Genomic DNA, 25,432 nt, shown 5'->3' with positions numbered 1-25,432 from the left:
TGTCCGTGGAACCACAGCCTCCGTAACTATTTTTTTGTCGCGTGGCCTCCCTGCCTTCACGCTGCCCACCCGCCTGCCTTTGCTGCTGAGCTCTGCTGCCTTGCAGGACCCCGTGGGTTTCGGAGCACGACCAGAGGTGCGTGGGAGAGAGATTTGCCGTTAGATACAGTCACTGACTTAAAATTGTGACAGTTATGTTGCAGCCCCGCGTGGCCAGGCTTTTCTGTGCACTGGTGCGGTAGGTATTAAAGATGCTAGAAAGTGTGCGGTGTTTCTTGAAGAATGATATTTATTAGTGACTCATGCTTTTTAATGAACCTGTCGTAGATACAATTTTGTTTTCTGACAAATGTTCAAGTGGTAACAGTTTCAGAAAATATGGTATTGTATGTAAGCAGGTTTGTCCTCAAATGGGATTCTTTTTCAGATTTCCCGTAGGATTTCACTAGCTTATTTAGACAGTAAATTGCAACTGAACCCATCCTTGTTGCAACTTTCTAAAAGCTAACACCAGAAAATTATTTTTTAATGAGAGCTCAAAAAGTGACAAGACAGCATTGAATTGGTGATCTGTTCTAAAAGGGAGACATTAGAGCTATGCGGCATTTGGTGACATTAGATTTAACCTTGAACTGATTTATATATATAGCTCCATCTTGGCCATTGCTTTAAGCTTTTCTTACATTCTCGTATATAACAAACTGAAGAGAACATTACATAAAAGATCAGTTTATTTTAACCACGTTTCCATCTTGGTTTTCTTTTTTTTTATGGTAATCGGTTAATATTCACCTTGTCACTTAAAATAACATACATATTTTTGTGAAACCGTTATTTGGACTACTATGTTTTATTGCAAGTTATTTAAATTTTCCTATTTTTATTCAGTTTATCCTGTTAGTGCTGCAGATTGAAATGCCTAAAGATGTTTTCGTGATATTTTCTATAAAGGCTACTTGAAGGATCCAGTCTGCACAAATATCTCAGTACATTGGCTGGTGTATTCATCTGGATTTTGTCATGCTTTGTTTGAGGAACTTATCGTAAAGCAAGTACTACTTCTTCATATTTGTGTGACGTGGTTTCATGTTACTCATCATAATTAAGTCACCCTATTTTTAGCTTGCAATACTAATAGCTAGTTAATATGCAACTATATATACGACTGCTAGAGTCATCCCCCTCTCACCCTGTCTGTGAATTTGCTTCTCTTCAGTTTCAGTGGAGGCTGAAAGGCTTCAGTGACTTGAGAGCAGACAATGGACTTAGCTACAGGAACGCTCCCCCCGCCTTTTCCGCTCCGTATTTGTGTATGCTTTGGTCAAACTGTGCTTGTGCTTCCTGTCACAGACTTGCCAAAGGGGCTAATTGGCCTCTCAGTCACTTAAGTCAGCTATGTAATCAAGGCTTGGTTTGTGGTGGAATGTTTTTTGTTTGTTTTTTTTTTTTAAATCCCTTTGCATAGGCTTTTCAAACCCAATTATTTTCATTTTTTGCATTAAATTTCCTGCCCTTTTCCTTGTCCCTGACAAGAAGGGGAATAGTCTGACTGGGTTTGTAGACTAACATTCAGACCCATTCTGTAGAGACCATCAGCCAGAGGTTGGACTTATTAATACTGGTATGATTGCTGGAGCCAGCTTCGTCAGAGATGCAGCGTGGCAGTGCCCCTTCTTTCTCATTCATTGCGTCCACTAACAGTGTCCGCAGAGACTGGTGGAGGAATGCGCATATATGAGGTTTATAACAAATCTTTATGGGGTGTTTTGGTTCATTAATCAACTGCCCTCTTCAGTAGGAAATATAAATTGACGCAATTATTCCCACCTACAGAGAAAAGCAAATTGTTTCAGCCAGCAGTCATTAAGCATAAGGTAGGGTAGTGCAAAGATTCTTTCCATGCTTTTTTGAAAGTTGGTGTATCTGTAGCAAATGGAGAAAAAAGTATAAGAAGAGAAAGCAGAGGTAGCTGGGCATTGCTCCATATAGATATTAGTTATTATTCTTCTGCTACACTGTTGTATGTTGCTGGAGAAGCTATTTAGTGGTGGTTTTTGAAAATGATTTTCCCCTGGCCTCTTCCTATGATCCATTACTTGATTACTGGTTATCTGACTTAAGATTCTGAAAATGAGCCATCACAGCAGTAGCTGGAAGCTAGACTTCATAGTGTTTGATATGCTCTGAACTCAAGTACTCTGAAAAGTCAAGCTTTTGTTATCTTGAAATGGCTGTCCAAAAGGAACAGATGGTCTTGACCTGGTTCTGTTCTTATTCCTCGCTTGTAATGGGGACAGTACACTTGTTTGCTTTACAGAAATGCTATGAAAAAGCAGAGTATTGTTTAAAGCACTTGAGTAATATGGTGATGAGTTCAAGGAACACTTCCTAACTCACTGTGTGTAACAGTGGTTCTGTTAGGGCAGTGCTTGGCTGTAATGCATGTAGCCATGCATTGAACAACACAAACAATATTAAGTGGTTTCTTGTTCGCTGAGCAATAGTACATGCTCTGTCCTTGCTGAGAAAGGGGCTTACTTCCAACCAGAGAGGGAATAGTCTTGAGGTCCATACAGAGTACCACCCTGTAGGATAAAGTTGTGTAGGGCAAAATAAAATGAAAATCTGGATGGTCAATTAATGCTGTGGAAAGGAAGAACTCAAAACCCACTTTTGGTTCTGTGTAATAACCGAACTGTTAGTCAGGTCAAGAAAATCTACCCTGAGCAGGTTTAGAGACATACAGCCCCTTTATCCTGAGGGCATGCAGTGGGAGATGAGCACAGTATCATGTCCCAATAGTGCTGATTTAGGCTGGATGAAGAGAGACAGTATAGGATGACTGAATCCTGAAGAAGAGTTAGGTGCTGAGACTGTCGGCTTCAAAGTTTGGTTCGGAGAAGGGAGATGAGTTCCTGTAGCTAAATCTTTGTGTTAGACCAGCTTTCCACAGAAGGCACAAACAAGTTTGTCGGAGACCATTTTCCTGTTCTCACTGTTACACTCAAGTGGGAAAGCAAGCTCAACAGTGTTGGTCTAAGCCATCGTATTGTGCGCAGCTGAGATGTTGTGCAGACCATCCATAGGGGCTAATACACCTTCATCTTTTATCACTAGAGAAATGATCCCCCAGGGGTGACAGTGCTCGACTAACAGCAGGGTCGCTGATAGCCTGCCTAGACTACATGGCAAGGTCATTGGTTCCTCTTAGCTGGTATACGTGTTGTTATGTAGTTTCCCAGCTGGGACAGGTTCTGGAATAATATAGGTAAAGAGCAGTAGAATTGAGGCCTGGGCAGTATGTGAAGAGATTAGCTAGACCATCCATCTTTCTCAAAAGCAGCTCTGAAAAATGCAAGTACTCCATTATGTTAAAAGCTTCTGGGATGGAGAATTTGTAGCCTCCTTAGGCAATCCATGCTCACTTACACTTATCGTTAAAAGCTTTTCCAGATGTCTAACCTAGCTTTTCCACTGCTGCAAGTTAAGCATGTTATTTCTTTACCTGAATGCTACTCTTCTCCCTGCTTCAACTGGTTTGTGTCTGAAGGCTGTTATGTCTACCTGATGCCTATATTTCACAGCACCTGCAACTTTTCCTTCCCAGGTTTCTTGATCAAAAAAGCAGTTACAGCTCTAAATGAGAGCATAATTCCACCCCCACCTCCAGCATGTCTGGGCTCAGATGTATTTGCATTTTAGCGAGGTTGATTATTTAATTAGATGTGCAATTAAGACATTGATTGTAATTTTCTAATCTCATGAAATATCAAGTCCTTATGTTTTGGATACCATAAGGCGAGAGAGAGATGTAATTTGAAAGAGAAAGCAGCAGAGGGAGAGTTTTCTCTGCAATAAATGCTTCCTCACTGCCTGTTGACTTATTTAAGCTGACTGAAATTTAAAAGGCAATTTAAAAGCCAATTTGATAGTTGTTTCTGGAATAGACGCACCCAGTTGGTAAAATTTTAGAGTCAGCTGAGTTCTAGAGGGCAACGTGGAAGATTGGTAAGGGTCCATCTTGCGCTTGTACTTTTTGGATTAAACATGAAGAGTGACAATTCAGGTGAAGAAAAGCTTCTAGCACTTCTGAATAGGCAGCTTAAACCCAGGACAAGAGTTCTGGAGGAATTCAGCTCTCTCAACCTAAGAAAGGTTTTGGTGTCGGTCATTCCTGGAGCGCAAGGAAACAACATGTTACCCCAGAACTTGTGACCTGAAGCAGCTTTGCTGTTCAAATCTGACCCTCGCTTTGAAGGCTGGTGTGGGATGTGACACGTGGGATGGTTTTGGCTCAGGAGCAGCTGCTGAAAAAGAGCACAGTGTCTCGGGAAATGAGGCTAGTTTGTGCCCTGGAATGGTTGGGGTTTGTTGGATGAGGAATAAAATAGCCTTTTCTGTGAAACGCTGGGTTTCAGAGCTGATAGTATTTGGTTTTATCTACGAAAGTCAAAGGTGTAAACATCAGCATGGAAACAAGAAGGGGGGTGAGCAGGTTTAGCTTGTGTGTTTAAAGAGGTGTCTGGGATCTTTTATCAAGAAAGGCTTTGTCTGTCCTTGCAAGTGACACGGACTGTGAACGAATGAAACAGTGAATGTGAAAAGCTCAGATTAAAATTATTCTCTAACTTTATGAACAAAACCCCTTTAAGGTTTTTACAGCATAAAAATTCTCAGATCTGTTTTAGCCCCAGGAGAAGTTTTTGGCTGATGTGGCAGCAGCAGCCTCAGAGGGAGGTGTTGAGGACTCATCACAGGCAGCTCTGAAGTCCTCTCTCAGTCCCTGCCTGAAAAAGACTGGCCTAAGCTGTAAAGTATAAGGATTCATAGCCTTGCAAAAAATGTTAGTGCTATTTTAACTCTAGGCTTTCATTAACCTTATAAAAATCCCACTCCTTGAATTTTGCTTTATTCTTAGCCTTGGAAATACCCTTTATTTCCAGACTATGTGAAAGTCTTTCCTTTACTGGTTTAGAAACATTCATCTCTCAGGTTTCAGCAGACATCGTTACATTCAAGTAATGTAAGAACAAGGAGTCCAAACATCTTTTGGTCCAACAACAAGTCAGACAGCAGGATGGTCTCACTGATTCATGACAGATAGACTTGTATTGCCTACTTTCCTCTCTCCTTTGAAGGTAAAGCGTCCCAATGGCTCCAATTTCTAGCAGGTTTTTCATGTGCCAGAGCTGTTCTTGTTGTCTTTCTATAAACCAAATAATTCACCTTTCTGTTCTGTGTGAGGGAAAAACTCTTTTAAAGGAGGGGGGATTTTTTCGGCTTTAAGGAAGGTCATGTCTCCTTCCTTCTCTTCAGGGTTTTCAAGGCCAACGTCTGGCAATTATTGCTTTTCAGTGGGGTGCAGTAGAAGGGATCTGTGTCTTTGTTCACTTTCAAGCTTGCAGATTGTCCTTGCACCTAGCCTTACTTCTTTCCTAAGTGGAAAAGAAAGGATTGGTGCTTTGTGTGATGCCTTCATGGCACTTAAAGAAACTTTTTCTTTTGTCTGAAGGCAGTATCTTAAAGACGTGTTTAACATGAAGTGTGTTGTAGAGCTACAGAGTGGCTATGATGGCAGAAATAGCATTGACAGGCTAATTTTAAATGACTTGGAATATACTGTCTTTTCCAAACTTGTATGTTAGCAGCACTGCTTATGTTGTGGTCCATATAACCTCAAAGTGCATGCACTGAGGACAGTTGTCAAACACTGGATAACCACTGGTTTTACATCAATATTTCAGTCTTTATACTTTTGATTGATTTGATTTTCTTGTGACTGTGAAGAAGATAATGAATCGAATTTTCACTGCTGAACCGTTTGGCAACCATTACCCTGTGTATTTGAACTTTCATGGTCCAATACAGCTCTGACCCTAGGCTACCTCATCATGTTCTCTCTCTTTGGGGAAATGCAGTAGGCAGCTTCATTTTTGATAGATGATGCTCCTTTTTTGTTTGTTTCATGGAAGAAAAATGATCTATTTTAGAGAGCTCTTAGGTCAGAGATGTCTGAGGCTATTTGTGAGACGAGTGTGAGTTGGACAGAATTTATCCCTGATGTTTTAGATGGGCTATCTGCATTGACTTCTCCTTTCTTCTCCCTTTGTTCCAATTCTCTATGTAATAATTTATTCTGTAATTTACTTAACCCCCAATTTTTTACTTCAGCATCTGGGGCAAGAAGTGTTCTTGCTTGTTTTCCCGGCAGAAGAAAGGTGTAAGTGTGTGGGAGGAGCGAGCAGGAGCTGTGCTTGAAGCTTGCTCATTTTCCTTTGGCTAATCCACTCGTACTCATGGAGGAATTGCTTACTTAAACAATTTCATCAGTAATTCAGTATTTCACAGGAAGTTGGAATGAAATAGAAAGATGATGAGGATTAAAAAAGAAAAAAGGGTAAGGTATACCTTGCAGACATCAAAGCACTTGGCCTATATAGTTGAGCCTGGTTATATCAGTTTTAATAATTCCCTGGTGGATCAACCTAAAATTAAAATCTGGTGGCAAATTAAAAAATCACAGTAAGAAGTATTTAAATTTTTAAGTGGAAGTTTATTTCTCTAGTAGAAGGCAAATAACTTCGCAGTCTGAGCCTTAAGGTAAAACGTGTTCTTTCTCAGAGGCTTCTTAGATGTGAGTTGCACATTTTTTCCAGTCCTGAATTATTTTCATTATTTCCAAAAACAAGAGAGCCCTGAAAAACAGAGCCTGTACCAATAAGCAGTCTCTCATGTGTTAGGTAATGGATTTTAAATGATTGAAAGGAGCAGTCCCCTCTGCTTCTGAAAGCACCTGTGTTTTGTCTTTTCATAGCTACATTTTCCTCTGCAACTCTTTGTGAGCTGTTGTAGAGGCCATGACCAGTGCTTCACTGCTCATAACCTCCGTTGGTGATGTCTCCTGTTTCCTTGTCTAATGAGACTTGCTCACTTTTTCAGTGTTTTTTTCAGGTCTTACTCTTATAAGGCAGTCATGGAAGTATTGCAGTTTTCTGTGGTAGTGCTTGGAAACCTGCGTAGTCTGTTCTGGATCTCAAGGGCCCTGGCTGGAGGATCGTGTTTGGCCCTAGTGCATTTTTGACTTGGATGTGCTGCAGGGAAGGGCAAAGACTGGGAACAGAAGAGATGTGAAGGACAGAGGCAGAGGTAGCAATATCAGTATGGCGTTGGCTCCACTTGTAAGAGGGTCTTTGGAAAAGAGAGAAGGCACAGAAAAGCCTAGGAGGCTGTCTGATGGGTACTTCAGGTGCTATAGATTGTTAATGCCAATAAGAAATGGTTGTCTGACTGATACTTAATTTTTTTCTTTTATTTTTTTTTTTTTACTGCTGTGAAAGGGACCACTGAGAAGGTCCTTTTTGTCTTATCTGTATGCAGAGCTTTGAAGATACTGAGTGCTACGCAAATCCTGGATTGCATTTTATTTTCTCAGTTGGGCAGTCTTCGTCCTTATGTGAATAAATTTGATTTGGAGCTTTGGCTCTGAGCTAAAGTGCTGTAATTGATGTGTTTAGTAGTAATCATTTCTATTGCAGTGGAACTCAGTGCCCTCAGCTGGATAGCAGCCTTGCTGTCCTGGCATGGTGCATACACATAATGAGAAGCTCAGAGTCAGACTCTCAGAAGCATTTAAAGCTAAAGCATCTCTGAAAATCTGACCTATGGTCCTGCCCCTGCACCAAGAGGAAGGGTAAAGAGAAGGAGAGGTTTCTGGAGGATGGAGGAAATGAGTGACCATGGTGGACCTCCAAGCTTATGGGGGGTCTGAAATGAAGTTGGCTGGCTGATTTCTGTGCCTGGCTGAAAGGGGCAGTGCTGTGGCTGCACATGGAAAGAGCAGAGGGGGTCCTGTTCACCAGTATTGCTGCTAAGACAAAGGATTGTGAACCATGACATTAGTCTACCTGTAAGCAAAACTTGTGCTTGTATCTGTCAAAAAAATGAGCTGACGGGGACACCAGCCTGGCCATCATCAGGTGATGTTTCACTGAGGTAGATGGGTCCTGGGAAGAAGCTGTAGGAATAGAGGGTAGAAGTTGTCAGGACAACATCCCATGCAGTGGGGGCAGGGCTGGGAGCACAGTGATGCTTGTGGAGGTAGTGGTGAATAAAAGTTGTTTTTGGTGTAGGTAAGAGATTTGGGAGGGGGGAAGCAAGTGTCATTGTCTGCAAGGCTGGCTCACGAGGATGTAGGAGGTACGTGAGCAGATGGGAAGATAGTGGCATTTCTATAGCTAAGTCACCCAGGCCTCTTAAAAATCCCACCCCACACTAAAAAGACTTCATTTTGAAAGGTACAGTGAGTTGTCCTTGAGGAAAACCAGGCAATGCGCACAGTTCGTGTATAATGCCTTCAGCCCTATAGGGTACTGCAGGTGCAGCAGTGAAATAGCATTTAGGGAAGAGGTGGGTGCTTGTGTTGGGTGCATGAAGAAGGAGGCGCCACTGGTAGGATGAAGGGAACATTTGTGAAAAAGGGGATGTGATGCAGACCAACTGGCCGGGAAGACTTTCTCAGCAGCAGTCCTTTGGAGGCCCCTGGGGCAACTTGTGGGGCAGATAAGAAGTGGCTTTAATTTAGGCACGTTTTACAGGGTTAGTGTCTGCTGCTGCCCAGATTTTGTACTTAAAGGAAAAAAGTGTCAGTTCAAAGTGAGTGGATCTGATTCTTTATGCAATGTTTTTGCAGTCATTCTTTTATGTAATGATGTGACTTTTATTTTTGGGAAATGCAAGATCAACGGGTGTTCAGTCCCCCACACTTGTAACAGAACTGGTACTAGTCTTCCTTGGAAACTGGATGTGATGTGTTTGCGCAAGGGCATCACTCAATCTTGCAGGTTAGTCTGGGGGTGAAACAGAGATGTAAAAATATACATATATATCTCTAAAATGGGCAAAGAATCTTTCTTCTTGGAACGGGTTAATTGTTCAGTCCCGGGCTTTTTTCCCGGCCCCCCTGCTCCGCAGTCCTACAGGATGCCAGGAGCCAGGCAGAGTGCTTTTCCAGCGCAGATCTGCTCGCTGTGCTGTGCTGTGCTGCCTGCTCTGCTGAAGCCAAAGGAGTGCTTTTTGTCTGTAGTCAGATTGGTTCCACCAGTTCTCATTTCCTTCTGAATGGATAATAAAGTGGAGAATCATTTCAAGTCGAGGAGTGTTGGTGTGTGAGCGAAAGAGGGAGGCTGCGTGTGTGAGGATCTAGGCAGTAAGCAGCTGACGTGGAGGAGTAAAGTAGCAATAGCTGCACAGCTTTCTCTCTGCCTCTGAAGTACAATATTTTCTGTTGAGTCACAACTGAAGAGAAGGATGAAGTTTTAACTGTAGTTGGTGCTGCCTGAGAAAGGGAAAAGATGCATTACATCGGTGAACAAAAGAATTTCTGTTGAGGGAGCCTCCTTGAAGCTGACAGGATTTCTGCATTTTTGGCTTTTACATTCATTGGCTTCTACTGTTTTTTGCTTTTTGGATTTTTAGCAGCTGTTTACTTATTTTTTTTCCTTTTCCTTTCTTCAAAACATGCCTTCAACTTTACGTGGTTTCTCATCCTAGTGCTACTGTGGAACAGGATACTCTCGGTGCCTTTGTACCATCTCTTTCCCCGACACCTGAGATGGGACATCAGGAATATGTTGATAATCTCCGTAGTGAAAGTTCATTTTCTGATGAACCTTTAACAAGATTAGGAATCGTTCAGGACTTGTCTTTTCTATGAGAACAAGCTATTGTATTCTGTAGTTTTCTATTAATTCTATAAATTTCCTTTACATTTTAGATTTCATTTTATTTTGAAGCAAAAAGGTAAGTGAATGATTGGAACAAATGAAGTGACTAGGTATAAACTGCAAACAGACAGCAAACAAGGAGAATTGCTTTCTTTATTTTTAGGGTGGGCTATTTGCGTGTTTACTTTGGTAATATAATAGCTCCATTGCAAGCTTACTGGATTTAAACACGTGCTTTGAAAAGACAATCTACTCTTGGTATGTTCATTTGTATAATCTATTTTTTAGTTTTTGTACTCATCACTTAGACACTAATTGTAGGTCTCTTCTCTGCTATAACTGAGGTTGTGTCTGTTTACTTCACATACTTTTGTATTAAGAGGGTTTGTATCTCAGTTGGAATTTGACATCAAAATCACTGTGTGAAGAAGAGTTAAAGGGAAAAGGATTTTGGAGTAATTTGAATTTGATCACTTGAAAAGCAAATAGCTAGAGACTAATTAAATTACTGGTTTGATTCTTCCTCAAATGTCACTTGAAACAGGCTTGCTTTTAACCCAGAATATTTGTCATTGGCCTAATTTCCTGTGCTGAGAAGCTTGTGAGCTGATGAGATGAAATGACTGGCATGAAGGAGCAATGAGGATGCTGTACAAGCTCATGAATCAGAGCAGATGGTGTGACAGTTTCAGATATCTTTTCAGTTTTGTTCCTTTTTTACAGGCAGCTAATGGAGAGCCTTTCTGGGATAAACATCAATATTTAATCCAGAATGCTTAGCTTTTCTGCCCTCAAGATGAAAGGGAGGATGCGTATAAAAGTAAAGCTTCGGTTTTAGCCCAGAAGGATTTTAGTTGAAGAGCAGCATGAGCTGGAAAAGCCTGGTTGTCCCATCAGCTGCCTACGTTCCCTTTTCCCATCCTGTCTGAAAGCTACGGAGTGTCTGTCTGCCATAACAAAGTGCAGGACAGGTCAGAGACAGGCGAGCGAGACGATGCAGCACCGGTCCAGCTGTGCTAGCAGTGCCTTGACAACACAGGTTGCATCTCCTAATTGCATCACCTTGGGCTGCTGGGTGCTGCCTGTCACTCCCAGCTCTGACTGTCCTTGTTAGCTGAAGCACCAACACCTGGAAAGCCAGCTCCAGACCTCCTCAGTGAGCAGTGGGAGTTTTGAGAAAAACTGTAAAGATGGGGGGGGGGGGGGGTATATCCTGGTGGCTCTTGTCAGAAATGCAGCACCCGGGAGCTCACACGATTGCTTCAGCGCTGGTTGGAAATTGGATTGCCAGTCGGGGAAGGTACAGCATGTTCTGTTTCTGTTACTCCAGGCAGAGCTCTTAGCATCCTTCACTGCTTTCATAATGGTGCATGCAAACCTTATTTAAGGCAGAACTACTGTGCTTGTACTGACAGTGCTGCCTGTCTGCTCTCCTGTTAGAGGTAGCTGGAACATGCAGAAACCTTTCCACAAAGCTGAGCATATTTCTATGGTCCTGATCCCGAGGCCAGCTAACTTGTCAGCGTGCCCCTGTGCTCGTATTTCAGTTGGTGGTGGTGTTTCCTTTAAACAGAAAAGTTGGTTCTTGCTCTGGCTTATCTGTTCAATATAGTACTTGTTCCTCAGGATCCTGATTTGGGAAAAATCTGCTTTAAAGAGCAGCTGTCAGCTGATTATATTGCAGTGCATTAGGTTGTCATGAGTAAATCATTTAATGTAGATACCTGATTCATTTAGCCACATACAAAACCCTATGTAACTGAATATGAGCACTCTGGAAATAAGGAGGGTGCTGAACTTAATTCCCTCTCAGTTTGCTCTTAAACTGCTGACAGCTGGTTGCTTGGGTTCCCTGGTTGCTGCTAAGGAGTGGAGTGATTTTGCATAAGAATGATAGAAGAAGCTGCTATTTTTTTCTCTTTTTCTCAGCAGTCAATTATCCTTTTTGCCTTTTCTCAGCACAGGATATTCTTAGATTTAGGTAGGTGCCTTAGACTTAGCTTGCTGCTGGCTATGCATGAGCCTTGTCACTCTGCTGCCATGCTCAGCAGCTTTCAGCCTGTTCTTGCCTTTCCACTCAGAACTTGCTTCTTTAACTCTGTCTCTGGATGCCTTGTTTTCTTGGCTGCCAGGTAACGATAGACTTCATGCGTTACTGCAACGGGTGCATTACTGTGCCAGCTGCTGCTCCTTTTAGCTTGCAGAAAAAGCTGTGATAAAAGGCTGTGACTGCACAGGGAATGAGTACGTCTCTGGGAGCGGCAGGGCTGTCTAGTGCCTAGGCACTCTCGGGGCTCCAAAGACAGCTTAATTTCAAAGACCCGAGTATCTCAGTCCTCCTCCATCTGTGCTCCCAAAGCTGGTGCTCGTGAGGAGGGGAAAGCAGCGTTGGTCCCATTTTACAGACGGCTCAGAGACGCTTAGCAACTTTTTCAGTCCCATCTAGTTTGTAGGGAGTAGTAAGGAGTTAGGGCTGTGTGCTCTCTCCTTGCTGTACCTCATAGTGATGCTCTTCTATTACATGAATTTAATTTCATGCTAGTTCTCAACAAATTTTTTTAACACTGGTGAATACCCTTGCAACACTTTAGTGGGTTTTTGTCCTTGTACTCGGTGATTTTTACTGTTCCTTCACTTTTGTAGCTATATCAGTCATGTGCTGGCACAGCAAAATATTACCTGCCGGTGGTTTTTTGGATCAGTGGAATGGCCATGTGTAAAGGGTAGCAAATACCTGTGGGATGCCTAAGTGTGTAATTCATTCAGCTAATGTGCTGTTTTCCCCAGATCCTTCTTCCACTGTGACGGTTACTGGCATGCCAAATCTGATCTTTTGTCCTCTTCCCTCTTTTCATCTATCAAACAACTTTTGGAAAGGTTCCAGTGTATTTTTGTAAAATGTGAAAGGAGCAGAGGCCAGCAGTCATTGACTGCATTAGTGTTCTGATACAATTTTTGCTCTGCTTTATTGAAACAAATCTGTTTGTAGATACGTGTGAAACCTGAAAAACATCATTGGAAGTGCTTGAAGATTTTTGAAAGTTTTACAGGTGGGGCTGGGATGCAGTTACAGAGTTCTGCAGCTTATGCTCTACCATGTGAGCAAGAGCACAGATTGATAAGGCTTAGCAGGGAACAGGATTACCAAGTAAGGGACTGTGAAATAGTCTTTTGCTCACATTTTTTTGTTTTTAAAAATCATTTTCATCCTTTTATAACTGTTTTCTTTTCAACGTTATGAATGTATTTCCTTTATAATCCATCTGTGAAGTGCTGTGCATCTCTTCTGTACCTTACTTTTTACCCAAAGTGTCCTCCGGTGAACAAATTTTTCCGAGTGCCTTTTGTTCTCCGGTCCTGCTGCTCCTCACCCAGGCTTGTTTGGCTGAGTAACTTCTTGTTCATATGATTCATAACAGGACTTAAAAGTTGGAATTTCTGTTAACTACTAGGAGCAAGGTTTGGAAAGAGACATATTCTAAGAAGCAAGCAATAAATGCCACATTTAGGTATGATCCAACCCCAAATTAAATCTAATCTTGTTAATTAGAAAATAGCATGCTCACCTCCAGAAGTCATACTGTCAGCAAGGCTGGCTGTAACTCTTCATGTCACTGTCAAGCCTTGTTGTTAGGATCCTTTTAGCAATTAACGTGTTTAAAAATGCTGTAATAATTCCCAGGAAGAGTTGATTTTCAGCAGGCAGAGTGCTGGGGCGATGTTGCTATGGCAGCCTTAGCCATGAATTCTTTCTCTTGTTAATGCCAAAACCTTTTTTCCCTATAATGTCCTGCATTTTACTTCATGGTATTTTTCATGTTTAATCAGCTCTTTATAAAATAGCAAGATGATTTTTCACTTGTTTATTGCTTTTCCTATTGTAATTGCTAGTACAGGTAACGCAATACTGCTTTGCGTGGAAGATGCTATAAATATAGTCTAGTTCAAAAGATTTCACTCAGTGCCATGGCTGTGTGAGTCGATAGCCAGAGAGGCTGCTGTGAGATGTTTTTTGATCATAGCTGATCATTTTTTACACCTCTTTGCTGATGACTCTGAATATCACATCTGCACTGAGGCACCAGCACCTTCTAACATGATGGTGTGGGGTGGAGATGTCTCAGTATCTCCCTTAATGTGATGAAAGCCACATACTGGTAAACAGACAAACTGATCTCGTGTTAGCAGAGGTTTAATGGACACAGAGGGGCCAAACTCTCTCCTGACACCCTTGCGCTTGACTGCAGCCCGCTCCCCACTGCTTGGGGCGGTGCCGAAGGGACCACAAAGCCGTCTGTGTTTTCAACCAAATTTTCCAGTGGCTGATAGAAGTGAAGACCCTGCTCCAAGTGGGTTGCAGCCAGCTTTCCTCTCTCTGGTGGAGAGCCTGACCTTTTACAGTGCTCTGGAAATGTAAAGTTTAGCTGATCCCCAACTGTTGAGCAGAGATTTCATAATTACAGTTTATTCCTTCATGGGACTTCTCACATTCTTGTTTCTCACCTATCAGTGCTCAGCGTTGGCGTGCCATGCTTTCACTCCTGTTGTCATCGCAGACCCTTATGTCAGGAGGAGATGTAGCTGTATACATGTGTTAGGAGGATGTTTCAGAAATGTAGCCATTGGCAAGGTGATCAGACCTGCAGTCTTTGTGGTAGGTTGCCAGTTTCCCCCTGTCTAAAATCTTAAGATGTCATTTTTGTTCCCATGGGAATTAAAAAAACCAAACATCCCCAAGAAAAGCCAGGGTGCTTTCACGCCTGCTTTGCTTGAGCCTGGCTTCCTTTGGGGCATTTGCGGTATGCGGAACTGGAGATGTTGCTGAAAGCTTTGCAGCCTGCTCTTCCGTCTGCACGCCCAGAGACGCCTGTGCTGCAATAAGCACTGAGATCTCCTGGAGACAAATGCCTGCTAAAAAGGCAGTCAGAAGTTTGTGTAGTAAGTGAGGGCTTGCAGCATCTGGCAGGATATAGGAGGCAAATACTCTTTCTCTAAAGATTGGGTTTCTTGTTACACGTTAGTATGACTCCTCAACTGATCCTGGGAGAGAAAAAGACTTAAAAAGACTTCTGCAGTGATCTAAGTCTAGATTTTAATCTTTTTTAACTTTTCTTGTCATTTTGATGCCTTTCTGTGCCACAAGGAACACATGACCTTAACACAGGTGACATTAGAGGAACAAGAGACCTTTATAGGGTACAGGTAACTGCACAGCACCTGGTCTGGAACAGCTGAAGGCAGCAGGGGCACCCATGCAGTGCTGGGTGGGGAAGAGGAGTGAAGGACTCTGGTAGGAGGTGTGGAGGCACGGGGAGGTCAGCCCACAGTATAAAGTGTGGGAGTACCTGGAGCTCCACGTCTGACCAGGGGAAATAAAGATTTCCATTTGCTTACACTCACTGTACAGAGAGGTAGAGAGATACGCTCTGAGCCAGAGCCGATGTCCTTGTATTCTGCTCTGGCCCTGTTCCCACGCTGAGAGGAAACAGTTTGTCCCTCTTGGGATGAGCTGGACAGGTATTGCTGGTGTTTGAGATCAAAGTTACTGCTTTTCTTTTGTGTTCTGATAAACTGCCTCTCTGTAACGAGGAGCTCTAATGGAAACAATGTATGTGTATATAAATGACAGCTTTGTAGTGTTTGCATTGACCTGTCCATTTTGGAACGGCTGCAGTCCTGCGAGCAAGTGTTTGATAAGAAAAAATGTTCTCCATAACACTGTTACTATTGAGTGTTGCAACAGACAAAGCAACTCGGAACAAATTTCTTTTTTTTAATATTTAAACTAAAAAGATCATTAAGTCCTTCTAGTGGCTCAAAAGCCATGCGCAGAAAGAAGCGTGATGAACATTGAGCATTTGGAGGGAATCCTTGCACAGGCATGTGTAGGCTTTTCTCCTACCACTTGTGGTTTGATGAGCCAGAAAATATTTGAAATGAACATGTGTGTTACCCTCAAGCAACACGTGTCGGGAGGCACAACTTCAGAGCTCTTCTGCCCAGCTGCCACTGAATTCAGGTGCTTGCTCTCTGAAGGTTTGCTTCTCAAGTCTGACATGAGAGTGCTTCTCTGGCATTAAACACTGATTCTTTGCTTGAGTGAAAGGTGACTGTGTACGTGCTGAAAGAAGAGAGCCTGGCCAAATATTTCTTAGGTCAGCCCTGTTCTCTGATGTAGATGGGTGAGAAACACAAAACAGCCAGATCTTTATGGAGTACTAGCCTGGAAATTTTATAAAATCAAAACTTCTTTAAGAAGCAAACAAAGAAATTTAATGGGAAATTAGCATTTTTGACTGAGTAAAGTGACTGTTTAGCCTACACAAGGGCATGTATCGCATCTGGTACGTAATTTCAGCTGAGATGCTGGACCATGGGGCTTAAACCTGAAGCACAGATGCAGCCTCTGTTATGGCATATTAACTGGCTCTGATTATAGAGATCGGTATTTGCAAGTGCTGCTTGCTCCAAATCAAAAAAACCTCTCCTTCCCTGCCCCCAAAGCGAAATGACAGCAGTGAAAACAAAGTACTTGCCAGAATGGAAATACTTGCTAAAAACAAAATGCTGGCAGTGCTATGAATGGCTGTCAGGTGGAACTGGAGGATGTACTAGGGAAAGGGGTTTCTGCACTGCCGTGGCTTGAGGTCGGGGCAGGTGCAGAAATGCTGAATTAATGCTTTGAAAGTGGAAATCACTGTTTGACTGCTGAAAGAAGGACCTGGCAAATGCTTCTGTGACCTCTGGAGCTGGCCCTTAGTCCGTGGAAAGGCTCTTAGTGAATTCACTGGACCTTAGATCAAGGCTTCAATTCCGTGCAAGAAGAATTACTGCGGTGTTCAGTCCTCTACTTCGCATGAGAACATGCAATACTTGGGCTCAGCCCCTGGCCCCACACTCTCCATGGGTGCTGCTGGGACAGACGTGACAATCTCTGCAGAAGGTTTCAGGGTGGCAGAGACCATGTTAGGTGAACCAGGGTTACCAGGCCTCGAATGAGGGTGAGAATGAAGCAGAAGAAAAACACCTGATGTAAACTGCAGCAAGTGTTAGCCTTAAGACAGTTAAACCAAGAACAAGGTTAGCTTTGTGCTGAGCTTTTGGGATCGTGACCTGATGAGGAAGGAGTTAAAATAATCTTGGGTTTATTATTCTAGTGTAATTTTGAGCAACTGGAGGAGATACCAAACTCCCCCTTGCCCTGTTTCTGTTCCTTGCAACATAGCAGTAAACCTTCCCATGCAAAGCTATTGTGAGCTGTACAGAAATGTTCATCCTGGAGGCAGTTGGTGAAATTTAAGTTAGGCTGAATGTTGCATGTGATGCTTACATTTGTGCGTTGTGGGATTAAAAAAAAAAATCATTTTAGATCTAGATAATAGTAAAAATGAAAATTAAAGGCACTTACTATGGATCTTATACCAAACAAGAACTTTCAGCAGTCTTTCAGCAGGAAGGCCAGACTGGAACATCAAACACCGGCGCGTTCTCTAGTCACCTTGGTTCAAGGAGGAGGATGTCTATATTGGTCTGTGTCTGCCTCAGTTTCCTGGCTATCTGGAGGAAGCTGATTGTATATTGTTAGGAAGTATAGTAGTGAGGTCACATGAAAGCCTTCAGTAAGTAACAATTCTTTTATATATTTTTATATATATATATATATATATATATATATATATATATATATATATATTTATATATATTTTTATATATATATATATATATATTTTTTTATATATATAAATTTTTTACAGTGGGGATTTAATTTGGGAAAATGATCCACTGCAAAATCTTGATTGTTGGACTAGAAGTGATGTGCAGAATCTTCAGGCTGTCAGCTCAGCCTGTTTGTACATATGCTGCGTGTGGCATATTTAACTGCAGGTTAGCTTGGGGGCTTGTAAGCTTTGAAGGTTTGTGTGTGTGTGTGTGTGTGTGTGTGTGTGTGTGTGTGTGTGTGTGTTTGGTAGCAATATATTAAGATAAAAATATTAAAACAACAAAAAGGTTTCGCACTCAGAATCTGTCATCCAGCCTTCCTGCCACTTTACATCACTTTGTGCAATTCCTGTGGGATAGCTGGTGGTGAGCCAACTTAAATGTGATTTCTACTTCAGTTTGAAGCAAGAACGGATGAAGCTAATGGACTGAAGGGAAAGGAAACTTATAGGGATAGAATCCTTAATATTTCATGTCAGAATTCTGTATTCAGAGGAGCAGTTACACAGAGCACCATTGCTAGGAGCTCAGCTTGGAGAAAATTGCAAACATGGTAGTAAAATGGAATAGATTGCTCACAGGATTGGTCTTTGTTTTTCTGGAGGGGGGAATGTTTTGGGGCTTCTATTTGTTTGTTTTACTCAGGAGGAGGAGGAGTGAGGAACCATTATTTTAACAAAGGAGGCCTAATATGGGGAGGTGGCCAAAACCAAGGCAGTGGCTGTAATATACTTCAAACAGCACATCCTTTTTCTGCCTGCTTTTATGTGGATGCTATCTTTTTTATTATGCTTCTTAAGTTACTTTGGTTATTTATATCTGAACAAAACGTAATGCTTTTTCCCCTCTTTCAGTAGCTGCTTCATGACAGAATAAAAACTGGATGTGAGTTGTGCATTGGGAAGTGATTGATGTGTGCTTGTGCACCTTGTAGCACTATGAAAAACGCAGGTGGAGCTGCTGATGATGTTTGCTAGAAGTAGATTGAAAAAGCAAGAAAATGAAATTGCACTTCTGCACAGAAAATCTGTTGTAAAACTGTGGGCCAGGAAGCAGTTCCGGAAGCAAAGACTCCATTTGTTTCTGCGGGACAAAATGAAGAGGCTTCTTCAAGGCCAGGTAGATGAGAATCCAAACCACGCTCATCACTGCCAGCTCTCTCCAGTAGAGATTGAAACGGACATGTTTGTTTGTGGAATAAAGAGAAACTCCCCGAGCACTGAATTTTCTACTGCTGGAGGGGACTTTAACCAGGATGGAGGTGATGGCTCCAAGAAAGCAAATGAAGTTTGCATTGGGGAGGTGGAACTGAACTGGGATGGCTATGTCAAAATACCATGCTCACTTCAACAGAACCAGAAAGACTTAGAGGGGAATTCTTCCGATAGTATGAAACAGACCCCTTCCAAAAGAAAGGGTAGAGTGTCTGAGGGGCAGGACCTTTCTACCCTGAGCATTACCATGAGCTGGAGGGAGATAGCTGAAAGGGAAGGATGCTTTCCCCAGGAAAAGACCCCTACATACAGCCGTCGTAGACGGAAGTCAAGAGATCGCTCGGTTGATGTGGTTGATTACATTGTGAAAGAGCTCCAGGGAATAAGCCGCATCCAGACAGAGATTGCAGAGCTCCGGCAGCACCTCAACTTGATAAAAGGCTCTGTGGATGAAGTCTCCAGCTGTGTGGATACGGTCTTGAGTGAGATAGAAGGCCTTCAAGGTGGCTCCACCAAAACCCCAGGTACACGCGCTCGGGAGCCACGTAGGGAGGCACGCAAGGAAGAACCAGTACTATATTTTTATGGGATCCCAGAACAAGACGGTGAAAACACAGTGGAGCTCATCTACAGCTTCTTGTCTGAATATCACTGCTTCAATGGTATTCAGTGCAGTAAGTATATAAAAGATGCTTATAGGTCAGATATTGGTACAGGCAAGCCATTAACACCAAGACCAGCAGTTGTGAAACTTGTAAATTCTGAACAGAGAGACTTTATTTTACAGAAGTCTATCCTTCTGCAAAGCTCAGGGGTCCAGATTGCTACTAGTGAAGAACAAAAGCGGCAGAATGACCAGAGGGGCCAGAAAGTGGATTCAGTCTCTCTGCAATCTGGTTTCAAGAAAAATCATCGCAACTCAGCGAATCTTGATGTAGCTCAAAAAACTGATGGAGTTGGGCACCTTCAAACTGACTCTTACCAGGTTAAGTACAAAAGCACGAGTAGGACAACACAGTGTGTAGGGGAGAGATTTAGTTTTGCACAGAAGTCAACCTTGACTAAGAAAAGCAACTTGATATCTGAAACTGAGAAGGAAGCACTAGTAATAAGCTGTAGTGGGCAGCCTTCACGTGACAGTGACTTTCACCAGGCCCCTCATGAACCCCCACAAAATCTTCAGGTGACCAGTTTGGCCAAATCAGGTGATGGAAATTTTTTCTGCTCATCTGAGTCTTCGGGCAGTGCCAGCCAGGTATGTGCTTCAAGCAATGGAAGTGAACACAGGCCTGACACTGAAAGCATTGCTGAGAATGGTTCTTCCCTTCTAGATAAAGATGAGAACGTAACTGCAGAAGAAATTGAAATAGACTGTGATAGCCCATGCAAGTTCACTGCCCTGGAGAAAGTTGATGGTCAGAGAGAAGATGTTTCTAGTGGGGTGACAACCATTAGCTGTGATCGTACAACTGATGAAATGGCTGATAGTAGTGACAGCTTGAAAGATATGATCCAAATGGACCTGAATGATCAAGATCCAACTGATCAGGTCTTTAGGGATGTCCTGGAAAACTCTAAGTATTTCCTTGACCATTCCCGGGATAGCACTGATCTTGTAGACATGAAGTTTTACACTAATAAGCTTGGGAAAGCTATTAATCACTTCAGGTCTGCTCTGCAAGTGGTATTTAACAAATTAGAGACAAGTGATTCTGAAATCCTTATGGAAAATGATAGCGGCTTACAGATGGATGATGACAACACACTTATGCTGAACAGTTCAGGTATGTGTGACAGCTCTGACAACTTTGCAGAAACCCCTCCTAGTCAGTCATCTGAGAGCCAGGCAAACACAACTGCAAATAGTGAAGCGTCTGCTCATATGCAGTTTGTTCCTTCCAGTCTTTCCTCTGCTCCATATGACCCTCCTGTTTCCAGTTTGATGCCATCATCTGACTGTGAAATTCTTGCTGAGCAGCACTCACCTCCTCATGAGCTTGGAGTAGATGTGAGCTCTCTACCTGGGCAAGCAAAGGAGTGCAGACCCATGAGCCTTGACAAAGTATGCGCAGAGACCATCTACCTGAACAAATGCATCAACAATTTCAAAAATGTGCTGAGGGAAAAGAGACAAATGCGTAGGAGACTCTTAAAAGAATTAGCACAGGAAGGAAACTGGATTTCCGCTGAGGAGACGAATTCAGGTAAACTGGAAAAAAAATGTTTTTAAGGAGATGCTAAAATCTAGCATTTGTGCAGCTGGTAGGCAAGACCTAGCTCTGTGGGTGGACAGTTTATTAGAAGTTGTTAGCAAACAGTTACGAGGGCGAGTATACCTAGTATGCAACAGTACTGACCAAATGAACCCAAAATTTATTGGTAACACTAGAATGCAAGTTTGCAAGCTTCACTTTTTTTTCTTTTTGAGAGAGAGAGGTTTGCAATGTATCTTCAAAATAGCAGATGTTAGTGGTTTTGTCATAATTCGTGACTTGGTTCCTTGTTAAATATAATAGTTAGGGAATGTGATAACAAAGCGTGCATTTGAGCTATAAGTAACTGCTATATTTGCCCGTTTTAGGAATTGAGTGGATTTAGACTTCAAGTGGCTCCATCAGGAAGTGGGAGTTCTCAATGTTTAATATGTGCTAGATTTTTATCCTAGTAGGGACATCAAAAAATAAAATAAAAAAAAGTTAAAACCTGTGTTGTAGTGTTGTGTTTCTGTAACTTGTTCATGAGATGAGAAATTTTCCATTTCTGTGGGGCTGCGTGTCTTGCGGCCAGCACAGATAATGAAGCACTGGACCTCAGGAGATGTAAGCTAATGCAGGGTTGTAGCAGTGCTGGTTGATTTGTGCTGGGGATGTGGGGCATAGAAATGACCTGCATGTTATGATGGGCCTTGTTTTAATAGACCTTGGTTTGGTAAAAACCTAACCTAACCTTGTAGTATAGGTCCATCTAGCTCCTCCTTATCCAGGGAGTAAGAAAACTTTCTCAGTGGCATCTCTCTCCAAAGCACTACGCAGTTAAGGAAAGTGAGGTGACCTGACTGTTTCAGGAGTGCTAATGTTGGGACTATAGCTTGAAATCTTCATTTGCTTGTTTTAAGCCTCCCCATATCAAATATTTTGTTCACTTTTCTCCTTTCAGTCATCAAAGCTAATGAGAATAATCACAGTGCTCCTTCGCCCATTGAAAGAGTTGTCTCGCTTCAGCAGTCTTATCTGGTCACTGTGCTTTTGCTGTGAAGAAACGACTGTCAGTCTGTGTCTGGCTTCTGTATCAGTGACCTGCTTGTTATGTGGATCATAATGCTTGTAATCAGCTCTTTGCTTTATTATTTTGTGCAAGGCCCTTATTGTAGAATTCCTTAAAACAATAGGCTTTCAGTAAGTAGAAACAGTAAGATTTTTTTTTTTTAAGCAGGCTTGGCACAGATGAACACCTGCTTCTTTGTTTCAAGAGTATGTTCAAATTACTGAAGTATAGATGGTATAGATGAAACTGATTTTTTTTCCATTCAAAAATTTATTTTCTTTCTGTTTTTTCTTTCATATTTTATTGTTTGCATAATGCTCAAGTACTGAAAGTAAGTCCTAATTTTAGACCTATGGGAAAAGACAGTAGTTTGGGTTAGCTTTATGCCACTGTACAACAAACATATTGCAATAACCATCGAATGGGAGGCTGCTTCTCGCAGCAGAATTTCAGCAATACAGGTCCATTCACAAGGGGAAAAGTAGCTGAAACAGTAAAGAGGAGGAAGATGACAGCTGGACTTTGGTGCCCCAAGTCTGGCTCTGGTATGGACTGGCGTTCCTGGGCATCCCTGGTTTAGTTTTCCTGTCTAGTAGTTGCAACAGCCTCTAGTGATGTGAAAATGAGTTGATGTTTGTGTAATAAATCATGTAGAGGCATGTCTATATGGTAGCTATGACAATTGCAGTTACTGCAATAAGTATCAGATGGAATCACAATTTAGAAAATGTGTTCTGAGAGACAGAGGGAATCTAAAGGAGTGAAGGGTAGTGGAAGGAACTAGACCAGGGATGGGAAAAGGGGGAGAACTTGGAGGGAAAAAACCCTGGATGAGAAGTCAGGAAGCAAGGCAGCCCAGAACATCAGGGCAAGGCATGGAAATGGGCAATGGAAGAGCAGGTCCATCTAGAGTGGAGGTAGGGGGATGTAACCAAGATGCCAGTGCTAGCACAGGATGGAGCAAGCAGGTGAGGGAGTCACTGGGTAAGTAGCCACTTGGCAGTAGCCAGAAAGAGAGAAGGGGATGACTGTACTGGCAAGAGCCATAGGGTGAGACAAAATTAATCATATAATCATTCAACTTGAAATAGGATTGTTTTTGTGAGAAAGTGTAGTAACTATTTTATGTTCCTTATTTTTGCTGTACTCGACTTAAAATAGGCTTGAGCCAAGCTCTTATTTTCTTTTTTCATATACAGAATGCAATGAAAGTTTTTTTTTTTTTTTTTTTTTTTTCTTCTTCTTCTTCTTCCTTCCCAGCTGTAGGTCACTGTTTATGTCTGTCTTTGAAAATACAGTTTCCTCTTAATAGACCTTTAAGTTTCTGGATCAGGTCCACTGAAAGTCCGGTTCTGCCTGCTGGCTCTTTTGTTCTGAGCCTGAGCCACTCTATTGCTTATGCCTGTTTTAAAGTTCAGTTCAAGATATTTTATTAAATATATTTGGCAGCAGTCTGCAGCAAAGGAATAGATGATAACTTTGAAGGTGTTAGTAAGTCTGCATGTTTTGGTGAATCAGAGATGATGCAGCGGCATAAAGGTTTAAATTATTTATAGTTGTACACAGATGTAAACTACAAGAACAGTTTAGAACTTAGCAGATGCATGTAAATAATTGTTGTATTTAATTTGAAGTAAAAAGAGAAAATAGAATATCCTCTGAAAATCTGTGCAAGCTTGTAAAGTTTTAATTTGAAGAAAGAGTAAGTGAAGTGATGAAGATGGTTTGACTTTGCATATTTAAAAAAAGCTGAAATGGTAGATATTTCTGTAAACTTAAAGTGAATGCTCGAAAGTGAGACAGTAAAAGAATTCTGTGATCAAGGTTTAACTACATCAGTCATTGGCTTGTGCTTTTCAGTATTGGTGAGGCTGTTAGCGCATCTGCTATAATGGAAGATAATCAGATATTTTAAATCTTTGTCTGCAGTTGCTTAGAGATTTGCCAATTTTTACTTAGCCTGAACCTATCCCTAACAGCTTTGAACTGAAGGGGCTCAGAAATCAAAGATACATATGGCATTTAAGCCAAAATAATCCAGCATTTTCTGAAAATGAGCCCAATGCAAGATTCATGACTTTACATTTCTATAAAAATAAATTCGATGACCTTTATTTGAGAAGCTCCAGTGAAATTAAATTTGGCAGTGGTAGTCTGTGTCAAGGGTCTGTCTGTGAAAATCTACCCCAAATGAGTGAAGTGAATAAGCCTTTGAAAAATGTGTCGTTTCCATATGCTTACTGGTAATTTGCTACAGCTCAGCTCTTGCATTGCCAAAGGCTTCATCTGTCCTCAGTGTTTTCCAGCCTGGGGCTGAAGCAGGGTTTTCCCTGCTAGGGATGACTGAGAGCTGTGCCAAACATGAGCAGCTCAAGGAGTACACGTCTTCTGCCCTTGGAGACTTCACGGGCTCTGGCAACATCAGGAAGCAATCTGATTCAAATATGGAGGAGATGAAAGCCCCAGAAGGAAGGAAGGAAGGTTGGACCTGCCTGGGACAGATGGAAAGAACCAAAGGGCTGAAGTCAGGAGAGAGGGAGTTTGTATGTGGAGGTTTGGGGTGATTATGCACAGAGAGGGATGAAAAGAAAGGACTTGAAGTGAAATTGGGATTGCCTAGGTGAGAAGGTTTTAGTAACCTACAGAAAGGAACAGGCAGGAGGATGGTGTAGAAAAATCACAGTAGCAGGGAGCAGTCAGAAGTGTCTGTGCCCCCCCAAAAAAACAAGTCTGCATCCTGAGCCTGGAATGGACCCCAGGTTTCCTCAGCCTCTCCACATCAGGAGATATATGCAGAGCAGACTGGCAAAGCATGGCATTTCTGTTGTGTAGAAGACGACAGCATACTGTGTGTTTTCTCCTCTGTCAGCTCATGAATGCGAGGTCTGTCTGCTGGTCCAAAGGCTTTCGTCCCTGCTGTGGATCTGTGGAGGCAGCACTGACATGTTTTAAGGTGGAAAGCGGGGTTTTTATTTTAGCTACAATCCAGCACTTCATTTGCTAAAATAATTCGACTTCTCCTTCGTGACTGAATTAAAATAGCTTCTCTATTTTCCTGTCTTAGTGATTGCCTGTGTGTAATTACACCTATAGAGAGAGTAACTTTGGAAACTATTTTAGCTTTTTAACCAATTTGAGTGGCCCATGTTGCCATGAAGCTGTTCCTTTGCCTGTGTCTTTCATTGGCAAAGGGGTAATTTGATTCTGCTATGCAGATACAGATTTATCTGATTGGTAGTGTGTGTACCGGAAGCTTTGAATATGGCTCTCATAACTTTACTAGTCTTGAAATTGCCCATCCATAAATATGAGATCTAGTGTAGGAGGCTTCTGGATTTTTTCTCAGGGGAGAATTGCCTAGATTTATAAAACCAGAAAATCTCTCTCAGCATTATGGTATTTGCAAAAGCAAAATATGTTCCGTGGGAGCTCCTGGTTTCCTCCCAATGGGCAAAATGTACAGGGGGGAGGAGGGGGGAATGCTCCATATGCAAACAGTGCATGCAGTCTGGG

General features: G+C 42.1%; 2 protein-coding genes across 5 annotated transcripts in view; both read left to right on the top strand.

Moving 5' to 3' along the window:
- The window catches only part of LOC135323470 (protein unc-13 homolog B), a 218,247-nt gene that overhangs the window by 93,361 nt on the left and 99,454 nt on the right, over positions 1-25,432 (top strand). The window lies entirely within an intron of this gene.
- On the top strand, positions 18,150-20,923 carry LOC135324444 (uncharacterized). Its single transcript, XM_064500804.1, has one exon. The coding sequence runs from the start codon at positions 18,405-18,407 to the stop codon at positions 20,883-20,885; it is 2,481 nt and encodes an 826-aa protein (XP_064356874.1). The 5' UTR covers positions 18,150-18,404; the 3' UTR covers positions 20,886-20,923.

This window comes from Dromaius novaehollandiae, chromosome W, assembly GCF_036370855.1.
Source record: "Dromaius novaehollandiae isolate bDroNov1 chromosome W, bDroNov1.hap1, whole genome shotgun sequence".
Lineage (NCBI taxonomy): Eukaryota > Metazoa > Chordata > Aves > Casuariiformes > Dromaiidae > Dromaius > Dromaius novaehollandiae.
Note: the sequence above shows the minus strand (reverse complement) of the source record. Positions and strands in the feature narration are given on the sequence as shown.